Genomic DNA, 13,543 nt, shown 5'->3' on the forward strand with positions numbered 1-13,543 from the left:
CCACAAAATCTTCCCCAAGATCCAAAGAAATACTGGCAACACACAAAAAACTCCACAAAACCCCTCAAATCCCACCAAAAATCCCGAAAGACCCCAAAACCCCAGTGAACCCCACTAAATGGCTCCACAATGCCAATAAAATGCCCCAACATCAACTAAAAATCCCAATAAAACCCTCAGAATCATTGAGAATCCCAAAAAATCCCAACAAAATCTCAGTAAAACCCCCAAAATTCAAAAGAAGCCACAAAAATTCAATAAACCCCCAAACACCCGCAGAAAAACTCCCCCTTAAAATGCCAATAAAATCCCCCAAAATTCAAACCCCCCAAAATCCACAAAACCAGCCACTCCCAGTATGATTCCAGTCTCTCTCAATGAGATCCCAGTGTAACCCAGTATGGACTCAGCTGCTCTCACTGTGATCCCAGTGTGATCCCAGTTGCTCCCAGCATAATTCCGGATGTTCCCAGTTCCTCCCATTATGATCCCAGTTGCCCCAATAACAGTCCCAGTCCCTCCCAGCAGGGTCCCAGTCGTGCCCAGTTGCCTCCAGGGTAGATTCAGTTTCCCCCAGCATCGTCCCAGGTGCTCCCAGCATGATCCCAGCTGTTCCCAGTGTGGTTCCAGTCCCCCCAGTGTGGTTAGAGACACTCCCAGTGGGTTTTAGTTTCCTCAGAATGATCCCAGTCTTTCCCAGTTACTCCCAGTTTCCTCTAGCACAATCCCAGTTTCCATCTGTTGCTCAAAGGGTGGCCCCAGTTGCTCCCAGTATGATCCCAGTTGTCCCAGTTGTAGTCTCAGTCCTCTCAGCATGGTTCCAGAACCTTCCAGCCGATCCCAGTTGCTCCCAGTGTGTCACATTTTCCTCCCAACATGGGCCCAGTTGCTCCCAGTAACCCCCAGTCAGGTTCCATTCACTCCCAGTGTAATCCCAGTATGATTGCAGTCTACTCCCAGTATGATCCCAGTCACTTGCAGTCTAATCCCAGTTGCTCCCAGTCACTCCCACGCTGATGCCAGTGCCCCCACTGTGATCCCAGTTGCTCCCAGCATAGGCCCAGCTGTTCCCTGTGTGCTTCCATCACTCCACTGTGGTTACAGACACTCCCAGTATGGTCCCAGTTGAACCCAGTTGTCCCTGCTCCAGTCCCAATTACTCCCCAGATGATCCCAGTCCCTCCCAGCATGGTCCCAGTTGTTGTTATTATATTTCTGGAGTCCCAGCTCTCAGGCTGCCACAGCTCTCGGCTGTCCTATCTTGTATTGCTGTTGTTATATTTCTAGAGTCCCGTACCTTCAGGGTGCTCTTCTCACACACAGCTCTTCACAGCAGTGTTGCTCCTGCTTCTTGGTCAGGGCTCCTCCAAGACTCTCCCTGCACGGCCACCCCACTCCCTTTTATCCCAGTTATCTTCATTAGCCACAGCAGCCACCCAATTAAGGACATCACAGCTGCAGCCCATTTACAATTAGGATCAGGGCACGGCCACTTATACAATACATAGATTTTACTAGGACTCCTACTATACCCACTCACTCCCAGTTGCCCCCAGTGTGGGCCCCGTTCTCCCCAGCATGGTCCCAGTTGTTCCCAGTGTGGTTCCAGTCCCCCCAGTATGGTGACAGTCACTCCCAGTATATCCCAGTTGTCCCCAGCATGTCTGTAGTCATTTCCAGGCACTGCCAGTGGCCCCAGTAAGGTGTCAGTTCTCTCAGAATGATCCCCCAGTCATGCCCAGTATATCCCAGTTGCCTCCAGCATGCATCCAGTCCTTCCCAGTTTCTCCAGTTTGCTTGCAGCATCATCCCAGTCTCTCTCACTTGCTCCCAGTAGCCCAAAGTGTGATCCCAGTCACTCCCTTTCAACCCCTGTATCATCCCAGTAAGCTCCAGTTTCATCCAGTCACATGCCTGCTCTCCCAGTGTGGTCCCAGTATAATCCCAGTTGCTTCCAGTCTCTCCCAGTATGGTCCCAGCTGCATCCAGCATGGTTCCAGTTGCTTCCTGGATCACCCCAGTCAGTCTCAGTATGATGCCATTTGCTCCCAGCGTGCTCCCAGTTGCTCCCAGTCAGGCCCAGCATGGGGGATGATGTGCAGGGTGTGTTCCCAGTCGCTCTCAGACACTCCCAGTATTAGTCCAGTCCCTCCCAGTATGATCCAAAGATGAGCCCAGTGTGCTCCCAGTCCCTGCCACTATGAACCAGTTGTGCTCCACATGGTTCCAGTTGCTCTCTTTCACCCTCACTTTTGTTCCAGTCACTCCCAGTATCTCCCAGTGTACCCCAGTTTCCTCCACCGTTCTTCCAGTTCCTTCCAGTATGATCCCATTTGCTCACCAGCACTCCCAGTCAGCCTCAGTGTAGTGGCACTCACTGCCAGTATTATCCCAGTCACCTCCAGCATGATCCCAGTTCATCCCAGTTGAAGTCCAGCAGTTTCCAATCACCACCAGCATGCACCCAGTCACTCCCAGTTCCTCCCAGTTGCTCCTAGCATGTTCCCAGTTACTCACAGCTATTCCCAGTCACACTCAGCACCATCCCTGTCACTCCCAGTTTATCCCATTTCTCCATAACATGGTCACAATTGCTCCCTGCAGGCTCCTGCTCACTCCCAGTATGATCCCAGTATGATCCCAGTCTCCATCAATGCGATCACAGTCTGGCCTGACATGGCACTATGATCCCAGCATGATGTCAGTACATAGTAAATACAGTCCCAGTCACTCCCGGTACGATCCCAGTATGATCCCAGTACAAAGCCAGTAGAGTCCCAGTCACTCCCGGTACGATCCCAGTATGATCCCAGTACAAAGCCAGTAGAGTCCCAGTCACTCCCAGTACGATCCCAGTATGATCCCAGTACGAAGCCAGTACAGTCCCAGTCACTCCCAGTATGATCCCAGTCCAGCCCAGTCCCTGGCAGTGCTGCCACTGCTGGGATCCCCCAGCCCTGTGTGCGTTCTCCCCTGGCGGATGTGCCGAGAGGAGCCCCAAGGGCTGGCAGTGGCCAGGCAGGGTCCCCAGCAAGGCCCAGTTTGGATGTACAGCCCCCAGTGTGCCCAGTTTGCCTCTCCATTGGCCCGGGCCGGGCTCCCCCCGCCCGCAGCGGCTGGGAGCAGCCGAGAGCCCCGCGCTGCCCATCCCGACCTGTCCCGGCTCCATCCCTGCTCCTGCCGCGGGCTGCGAGGGCTGCAGGAAGGGGCACCGAGGGTGTGGCTGCTGCTGGGGGAGGAGAAGGAGGGAGGGAAGGGCAGGGATGAAGGGGGAGGAGGAGGAGGGGTAAGGGAGGAGGAGGAGGAGAAGGAATGGAAGGGGCAGGATGGAAGAGGAGAAGGAGGTGGATATAACACAGAGGAGCTCGAGGAGGGATGGAAGAGGAGGAGCGGGAGGAGAAAGAGGAGGGAAGGAGGCGGGGTTACAGGGGAGGAGGAGAGGGAGGAGGGATGGAGGAGGAGAAGGAGGTGGGGATAAGACGGAGGAGGAGCGGGAGGAAGAGGCGGGACAAAGGCTGATCAAGGCTGATCAAGGCTGAGCAGATGGAGCCGCGTTGCAGCCCTGCCTGAATTCGCAGCCCCCACCCGTGGGATCATCGCCGCCACCCGTTGCGCCGGTTAGCGGGGAGGGGGAGCCCGGCCCAGACATCCCAGGGGGTCCCTGGGTTGGGTTTTTGGGGGGATGTTTGGAGAATGAAGCAGTCCAAGGCTGAGCGGAAAAGGCCCCTCGGGGGGACATCGGGGGTGGCGGTGGCGGTGCCGGCAGAGGCAGCCTGGAGGAGCAGAGCCCTGTGTGCCCCAGGAGCCCAAAGTGGGGAGCCCAGAGAGGGGGGAGCGCCGCCATTGGCGGGAGCCTCAAGAGCCTGGAGAGGGGCAGGGGGGACTCCTTGGAGCCGCTGCAGCCCCGAGCAGAGAATGAGGGGAGAAGGGAGCCCGGGAGCCTAAACAGCCCCAGCATCCCGAAATGGGGAGAGCCAAGAGGGGGGAGCTTTTGGCATTGCTGGAAGTGCCAGCAGCCTGGGCAGGGCGGGCACCGAGGAGACGGGGGACCCCCAATCCAAGCGTGATCCCAGCAGATGGGACAGGGGGGAACCCCCGAACACCAAAGGGGAGGGACCAGGGACAGGGAACTCCTGGGAGGCTTTTCCTAGGCTGAATCTTGGTGTTTGGGAGGTTTTTATGGAGCCCACGTGGCCAGTGACTTGTAGAGACAGACTCAGGCAGAGGGACATTCAAACTGAACATGTGTTGGGGAAGATGAAACAGAAAAGCCTCATAAATATGATTGTCTGGCAAAAGAATTTGAGAATATTGAAACTCTAAGCAAGATTGAGATGGAAGCAAGCTTTGAAATACCTTAGTGAACAACTGGAAAACAATGGTGTGGCCTGACTAAAGGTAATCCCCTTTTGTTGAAACAATTCCCTCTGCGTGCAGACAGACCCAAGGGTCTGAGCAGACCCTACTAGCTCAGCAGAAGGAGTCCAAAGCGGTGATTTTAGGGTTTAAAATGTAACACAGTATCATGATGTAATGATTCTTACAGGCTGTATGTAAATGCTCTAGGATTTGTATCTTGTACTAGATTTGATAGTGAGAAATAGAATATTCAACAGAGAAGATTTATTGTATTGTAATGGGAAGCTTACTCTCTTACGCTCTTCCCCTCTTACTCTCTCACCCTCTCATCCTCTCTACCCCTCTCTTCTCTCGGGCCTGCTCCGACCTGTGGCTGGCAGCTCCAGGCAGGGCCTTGCACCCAGGCCCTTTGCAATAAACCGCAAGTTCCACGACCTGGCTTCAGAGATCTCTCGTCTCCGTCCGTCCCGACCATCCTACCCCTCAACGCTCCTACAAACGTGCTCATCCCTTGTTTTCCCCAAAGCAGGATTTCCCATTGCCAACCCCTGGGATGCTGCAAGGAAGAGGAAGATGCCCCAGGACACTGAGGCAGGTGAGGAGGAAGTCAGTGCCCCTTTCCCCTCTGTGTTGCTCCATCTCCCAGCCCAGCACAGCCCCAGCTGCAGCTCAGCCCTGGGGGAATCTCCTTGCCCTTCCCTGTGGCACGGAGGCAAATCCCATCCTGTCCTTGTCCTTCCTCCCCCAGAGCAGGAGCTGAGCATGGAGAGCAGGGAGGACAAATGCCTGCGGCAGAACCTGGTGGAAGAGGCCATTTTGAGCGGCTCCACGGCGCAGGAAGCCAACGGGGAGGAAAAGCCCCGGAGATGCTGCACGAGGAGGGGCTGCAAATGCAGCTGGTGGGGATCTGAGGGGGAAAGAGCCAGCCTGGGCCGGGAAGGCGGACAGAGATGGAGCCAGAGCTCGGAGCAAGTGCTCCATGAGCAGCTCCATGATGGGAAGAAGCCCCATACGTGCGTGGAGTGTGGAAAGAACTTCAGGTGGAACTGTGACCTGATCCTGCACCAGAGGACCCACACTGGGGAGAAGCCCTATGAGTGTGGGGAGTGTGGGAAGAGCTTCAGCCTGAGCTCCAACCTGATCAAGCACCAGAGAATCCACACTGGGGAGAAGCCCTATGAGTGTGGGAAGTGTGGGAAGAGCTTCTGTGGGAGCTCCAGCCTGATCAAGCACCAGAGGATCCACACTGGAGAACGGCCCTTCGAGTGCGGAGAGTGTGGACAGAGCTTCAGCCAGCGCTCCCACCTGATCTCGCACCAGAGGACCCACACTGGGGAGAGGCCCTACGAGTGTTCCAAGTGTGGGAAGGGGTTTCAGACCAGCTCCCATCTCCTCCGACACTATCAGAGTCACACAGAGGAGAGGCCCTTCCAATGCCCCGACTGTGGGAAGGGATTCAGGTGGAACTCCACCCTCGTCAGACACAGGCGCATCCACACTGGGGAGAGGCCCTATGAGTGTGATAAATGCAGGAAGAGGTTTCAGACCAGCTCCCACCTCCTCCAGCACTATCGGATTCACACAGAGGAGAGACCCTTCCGCTGCTCCGAGTGCGGGAAGGGATTCAAGCACAACTCCACCCTCGTCAAGCACCGGCGCATCCACACTGGGGAGAGGCCCTACGAGTGTCCTCAGTGTGGGAAGAGCTTCCCCAGCAGCTCTGACTTGACCCGACACCAACGGAGGCACCAGTAAGGGAAGCCCTGCGAGTGCCCTGAGTGCGGGAAGAGCTTCATGTGCTTCTCCAGCTCCATCCCCCACTGGAGGAGGCACTTTGGGCACAGCCCTGGTCACTCACATTCCTTGTGATCCATGTTGGCAACACACCTGGCAGCTTTTACTTTTGTTTTGGCCCTAATGTTTCTAACTTCTCTATCTCTTTGCACTCCAAAACTCAAGAGAGATGGATCTGTCACCTGAAAACCACTGAAATCCCAGTGAAAACAACTCAATCTTACCCAAAAGGGCTCAATCCCACCTCAAATAAACTCAGTGCCGTACCAAACTCACTTGATTCCTCAGCCACCTAAGTAAGATGGGGCTGGGAGGAGATTGGGAGAAGTGGGATCTCAGTTAGAGCGGTGGGATGAGGATTGTGTGGAGCTGGGTGTGTGGGATGCATTTGATAGCAAATAAAATTCTCAGACTTACTGATTTCTCTCCCGTTCATGTTCAGTCCGTTGCAGTTCTGTTTGCAGAGTGCCGCCTTCTCAGCTCATTGTGTTTGTGTCCCCTATTCTCTCCTGCCTCTCTTTGCCTGCTCTGTTTCTCTCTCAGTGTCTCCCTTGACCCAGGGACCACCATAAATCCTCCCCTGATTTAATTGACCCAGGCACCCCCAGAGACCCTCCCTATATTTAATTGCCTCAGGGACCACCAAATACCCTCCTTTGATTTATTGCCCCAGTGACCACCAAGGATTCTGCCCTGATTCAGTTGACTCCATCCCTGATATAATTGACCTCTGCCCTGTTTTAATTGACCCCTCTGCCACCAAAGACCCTCCCCATATTATTTATTATTTTATTGCCCAAATATTATTTTAATTCCCAGTCCCAGGAGCTGAAGTCCTGAAGGCTGGCAGGGAAATGTCTCTGGATTTTGCTCCATTTGCCTTCAAGGGCGGGAACATCTTTTCCTGTCTGGAGCTGGAATTCCAGACTTTTGGAATGTATGCCGAGCAATACAGACTGGCATCAGATATGGACTGGGATCAAATGGATTGGGATCAAATATGGACTGGGATCAAATAGGGACTGGGATCATATGTACTATCCCGAATTTCCTCATTATCCAAAAATTCCCATAATTCTGGAATTTCTGTTATCCCAAAATTCTCATTATCCCAAATTTCCCATTATCCCAAATTTCCCCATTATCCCAAAATTCTTGTTATCCCAAATTTCCCATTGATCTGGAATTTCTGTTAGACTGGAATTCCTGTTATCCCAATTTTCCCCTTGATCCCAGAATTCCCATTATCCTGGAATTTCTGTTATCCCGGAATTCCCATTATCCCAGTTCCCCATTATCCCACTCTCCCAGTTCCCCCCATTATCCCAGTCCCCCACATTATCCCAGTTCCCCCCTTATCCCATTTTTCCTGTTATCCCAGTTTCCCCCGTTTTCCCACTTCCCCCCCACCCTGCTATCCTGTGCCCCCCAGTTATCCCAGTTCCCTACTCAGCGGATGCCTGAGAGACTGGAATCCTATACACTGGGACAAACTGGAATGGGATAGCCCAGACTGGGATCCTATGGATTCGGATTATATGGAACTGGGATCCTATGGACTGGGATAAACTGGACTGGGATACCCTGCACTGGGATCCTACGGAAAAGGATAAACTGGACTGTGATAAACTGGAATGGGACCAAATAGGGATTGGGACTGTATAAACTGGAACCCTGTGAAATGGGATCCTATAGACTGGGACTGCACAGACTGGGACCATATGGATCCGGGCCATACACACTGGGATAAACTGGTCTGAGATTCTATTGACTGGGATCCCACCAAACTGGGATCGCATGGACCGGGACTGGAAATACAGGGATGGCATGGAAGAGGAGGGATAACGGAGATCGAGAAAGGATGGAAAAAAGAGGAGTAGGTGGGGTTAGGGAGGAGCAGGAGGAGGAGGAGGGGTAAAATGGGAGGGAAGAAGGAGGAGAAGGAGGGAGGGTCAGGGAGGAGGAGGAGGAGGGAGGGAAAGGGAGGGACAAAGGAGGAGAAGGAGATGGGGAAAGAGGAGGGGGAGGAGGGATGGAAGAGGAGAAGGAGGTGCAGTGAGGGAGAAGGAGGAGGAGAGGGGATGGAACAGGAGGAGCGGGAGGAAGAGGAAGAGGCGGGACAAAGGCGGATCAAGGCTGAGCAGATGGAACCATGCGCTGCTGCCCTGCCTGAACTTGCAGCCCCCACCTGTGGGATCATCGCCATCCCCCGTCGTGCCGGTGAGCAGGGAGGGGGAGCCTGGCCCAGACATCCCGGGGGGTCCCTGGGTGGGGTTTTTGGGGGGATGTTTTTTGAGAACGAAGCAGTCCAAGGCTGAGCGGAAAAGGCCCCTCGGGGGGACATCGGGGGTGGCGGTGGCGGTGCCGGCAGAGGCAGCCTGGAGGAGCAGAGCCCTGTGTGCCCCAGGAGCCCAAAGTGGGGAGCCCAGAGAGGGGGGAGTGCCACCATTGGCGGGAGCCTCAAGAGCCTGGAGAGGGGCAGGGGGAACTCCTTGGAGCCGCTGCAGCCCAGAGCAGAGAATGAGGGGAGAAGGGAGCCCGGAAGACCAAAAAGCCCCGGCATCCCAAAGTGGGGAGATGGAAAACAGGGAACTTTTGGGATCGCTGGGTCTCCCAGCAGCCTGGACAGGGCGGGCACTGAGGAGAAGGGGGACCCCCAATCCAAGCGTGACCCCAGCAGCTGGGACAGGGGGAACACTGTAACACCGGAGGCGAGGGACCTGGGAGGCTTTTTCAGGGCTGAATCTTGGTGTTTGGGAGGTTGTCTGGAGCACAGATGTCCAGTGACTTGTAGAGATGGACTGGTGCAGAGGGACCTTCAAACTCAATGTGCTCATCCCTTGTTTTCCCCAAACCAGGATTTCCCATTGCCAACCCTTGGCAGGGTGTGAGGAAGAGGAAGATGCCCACGGACACTGAGACAGGTGAGGTGGAAGTCAGTGCACCTTTCCCTTTCTGTGCATCTCCATCTCCCAGCCCAGCACGGCCCCCGGCTGCAGCATAGCCCTGGGGGAATTTCCTTGCCCTTCCCTGTGGCACGGAGGCAAATCCCATCCTGTCCTTATCCTTCCCAGCCCAGAGGAGGAGCTGGGCATGGAGAGCAGGGAGGACAAACGCCTGTGGCAGAATCTGGTGGAAGAGGCTGTTTTGAGCGGCTCCACGGTGCAGGAAGCCAACGGGGAGGAAAAGCCCTGGAGATGCCGCACGAGGAGGGGCTGCAAACGCAGCTGGCGGGGATCTGATGGGGAAAGAGCCAGCCTGGGCCGGGAAGGCGGCCGGAGATGGAGCCAGAGCTCGGAGCTGGTGCTCCATGATGGGGAAAAGCCCCACACGTGCGTGGAGTGCGGGAAGAGCTTCAGGTGGAGCTCTGAGCTGATCCAGCACCAGAGGATACACACCGGGGAGAGGCTCTACGAGTGTTCCAAGTGTGGGAAGGGGTTTCAGACCAGCTCCCATCTCCTCTGACACTATCAGAGTCACACTGGGGAGAGGCCCTACGGGTGTCCCCAGTGTGGGAAGAGCTTCTCACAGAGCTCTCACTTGCCCCAACACCAATGGAGGCACCAGTAAGGGAAGCCCTGCGAGTGCCCCGAGTGCGAGAGCTTCGTGCGCTGCTTCTGCTCCATCCCGCACTGGAGGAGGCACTTTGGGCACCGCCCTGGTCACTTACATTCCTTGTGATCCATGCTGGGAACACACCTGGCTGCTTCTCTCCTTTTGGTTTGGCCTCAATTTTCTTTTGCTTCATCTTCATCCCTTAAAAACAGCTAAAACAGGCTGCTATTAAATGAAATAAATTGATCAAAGATGTCTAACGTTCCACAATTTCAGAGGTTTTTAAGGGAGAATTGATGGTTTAGGGACAATATTTTGGAGGATTTGTGGGTTCTCTGGGGGGATTTTGGGCAGTGTTTTCCATCTCTTTGCACTCCAAAAGCCAAGAGGGTTACCTCAAAACAACTGAATCCCTCTGAAAACAACTGTTGCATAATTTTGTTCAGACATGGCTTATAGAGGGACCATGAAAATATACAGCTGGTTTAAAAGTAAAAGGCAGCTGTAAGCAGCAAGTTCTCAGGCTTTTTCCTTAAACAATAAACACCATGTCCTTGAGTAAAGTGATGAGAAAAAACATGATGGAAAACATGGAGGCCTTGAGAATAGTCAATAACAAATCAACAACAAGATGAGAAAAACAAATCTTAGTCTCAACAAGAAACCACAGATCTTGACAACAAAAGGAGGGGTTGGTGTGTAATCTGTAGCCAACAATGAGCTCGGGTTTTGCAATATGTATGAACTTAATTAACACTACTATAAAAGTGTGTAAGCTGGATCAATAAATCAGATTTCGATGCTGATCAATAAGGATGTGGTCGACTCCCTTCGCTTCCTCAAATGGTGACACCCGATTGTGATATGGCAACACACCACGGAGGAGTGAAGATACGGCTCGGGTCCTGAGAACCAGCCGGGATGGCAGAAAACGCGGAGAAAAGAAAAAAAAGGGATAAAAAAGAAGCTGGGACGCGTCGTGCCTCGGGTGTCGAGGCGAGCCCGACCGATACGTGATGCACGGACCTTGAAGAGGCTGCAACAGCGCTGACGATTTAGGTATGGAAAGGCAAGCAGCATATGATTTATTTACTGCCTTTTTACAAAAAAGGCAGTTTAAGGGGATAGATTTGCAAAAGGATTTACCAGGGTTTTTGACTTATGGCTACGATAGGGGAGTTTTTATTAACACCCAAACAGTTCACAAGTTAACGGAATGGCGTAAATTCGGTGATTTATTATGGGAGGCTACTTTAGAGGGCGATAAAACTGCCAAGAAGTTAGGTAAATTATGGAGGGTGGTTCACAATGAGATGTTAAAGCTTCAGGCTGAGAAAAAGGCTGCCCAGCAGGCTAACGCCGCTCATGGGCGTAATAAAGATTACGATCAGGACAGGCAATACGATCAGGACAAGGGATTACCATTAGCCCCTGCAATGAGGACGGTCTTATTACCTGCTTAGCCACCCTCTTCTGCTTCAAGCCAGGCTACACAGAGCGCTTCTGAGGCTTCCACACCCCCTGAACAACATGAACTATGGCCAAGACCACCCAATAATCTCCTGCAAATCAATGAGCCGATCCCTGGGGCGGAAAACGACCTAGCGGGGGCTATTGCAAGGGAGCGGAGGTTGGCTTGGGCTAACCTTGCCAGAGGCGCTATGAAAAAAGGGGATAAGGGAGTTATCAGCGCTGCTACCGAGCTGGCTTGTCCTGTTGTATTCCATCCGCAGGAGGGAGGGGGCATGCAGGCTACCATTACAGCCCTTGATTGGAAATTGCTGTCTCAACTGAGGTGTCTACTGTTAGTCAGTTTGGAGTGAAAAGTGAGCCAGCCAAACAGATGTTAGATTGTATTTTTGATACCAGTCTTCTTCTTTTGATGAATGATTGTAATGAGATAGCTAAATTGATCTTTACTCAGCCTCAGCAATTGTTATTCAATGCTCATTGGCAAGGGCTTCTAAATGAATGCGTAGCACAATTAGGGCTAGGCTTACAAGAACAAGCAGGGACCTCTCGGAATCAGGTGTTAGCTGCTCTTGCAACACTTCAAACCTCAGCAGCACTGCCTCCGACGGCTAATTGGGGCCAAAAATGCCATTCAGACACCGGGAAGCACGAACTGCAGTGACCACGCACCGACACAAGTCATCGCTGCAGCATCAGCACCCTCTCCTGTCTCCAACCCACCAGCACAGGGAGCCTCGGTTTGGAACTGGCAGCCACCGTAGGAGTTACACTGATGACCCCGCACCCACGAAAAATTCTGACAGGGATTCATGGACCTATTGTTATACAGGGTCAGGCTGGGTGCTCTGCTGTTCAGAAGATCATCCGCATTGGGATTATTTGTTTTGCCAGGCTTCAGTGGTGTGGACTATATGATTATGGTGCATACCCCTTTCCCACCACTCCAAATTAACAAAGGACTGAGAATTGCTCAGCTGGTGCCACTTGAGCCAAATGACTAAGGGATTACAGACTATGAAAGGACAAGAGAGGGGGGAAAATGGTGTTGAATCCACCGGAGGACTTACCTTACTGACTCTGAACCTTTCTGAGAGACCAAAGAAAAGGGTGGAAGTGGAATTTCAGGGACAGAAAGGATCATTTTCAGGCTTGCTCGACACTGGAGCAGATTCCAGCATTATTAGCCCTAGCCGTTCGCCTCCTCTCCGGGTTCGCATGAATGAAAAACAGCTAACAGCTTTCTTACCACCTACCAGGACATTGTGGCTCAGTTGGGGGTGGTTTTAACCCTTTGGGGTAGAAGCCACTGCTTGGACCGTGGCTGAGGAACCATATGTTGCAGAATTTTGTTCAGACATGGCTTATAGAGGGGCCATGAAAATATAAAGCTGGTTTAAAAGTAAAAGGCAGCTGTAAGCAGCAAGTTCTCAGGCTTTTTCCTTAAACAATAAACACCATGTCCTTGAGTAAAGTGATGAGAAAAAACATGATGGAAAACACGGAGGCCTTGAGAACAGTCAATAACAAGTCAACAACAGGATGAGAAAAACAAATGTTAGTCTCAACAAGAAACCACAGATCTTGACAACAAAAGGAGGGGTTGGTGTGTAATCTGTAGCCAATAATGAGCTCAGGTTTTGCAATATGTATGAACTTAATTAACACTACTATAAAAGTGTGTAAGCTGGATCAATAAATCGAACTCCGATTTATTGATCCAGCTTACACACTTTTATAGTAGTGTTAAGCAACTGAATTTTAATTCATATGGGCTCAATCCCACATCAAAATAGCTTGTTCCCACCTTAAAATAAACTCAATCCGATGCCAAACTCACTTGATTCCACTGATGGCATGGTGAGATGGGGTGGGAAGGAGATTGGGAGAAGTGGGATCCCAATTTGGAGCGGTGGGATGGGGATTGTGTGGGGCTGGCTGGTTGGGATGTATTTGATAGCAAATAAAACTTTCAGAGTTACTGATTTCTGTCCCTTTCAATTTTTGTCAGTTGCAGTTCTATTGGCAGAGTTCCACCTTCTAAGCTGATTGTGTTTGTGTCCTCCTTTCTCTCCTGCCTCCCTTTGCCTGCTCTTTTTCTCTCTCAGTGCCTCCCTTGAGCCAGGGCAGCTGCCACCAAAGACCCTGCCCTGATTCAGTTCCCAGTGCAGGAGCCACAACAGCCATGGGTGAAGTTCTGAAGGCTGGCAGTGAAATGTCACTGTAGGATCTTGCTCCACTTGGCTTTTGGCCCCTTCATAAGAGCTTTGCCTTCAAGGGCAGGAATATCTTTTCCTGGCTGGGAAATGGAATTCCAGGTCCATGGAGTGTGTGCTGTGCAGGACCATACAGACTGGGATCACGT

At 52.5% G+C, this 13,543-nt stretch overlaps 1 protein-coding gene across 1 annotated transcript in view; it reads left to right on the forward strand.

Annotated features, from left to right (window-relative positions):
- The window catches only part of LOC134434649 (zinc finger protein 883-like), a 149,927-nt gene extending 143,503 nt beyond the window's left edge, over positions 1 to 6,424 (forward strand). The window contains exon 4 of the mRNA XM_063183293.1: positions 5,430 to 6,424. Coding sequence (XP_063039363.1) covers positions 5,430 to 6,114 — 685 coding nt within the window. The 3' untranslated portion in view covers positions 6,115 to 6,424. The remainder of the gene's footprint in view (positions 1 to 5,429) is intronic.
- Positions 6,425 to 13,543: the final 7,119 nt, after the last annotated feature.

The sequence above is a fragment of the Melospiza melodia genome, unplaced genomic scaffold (genome assembly GCF_035770615.1).
Source record: "Melospiza melodia melodia isolate bMelMel2 unplaced genomic scaffold, bMelMel2.pri scaffold_45, whole genome shotgun sequence".
Classification (NCBI taxonomy): Eukaryota; Metazoa; Chordata; class Aves; order Passeriformes; family Passerellidae; genus Melospiza; species Melospiza melodia.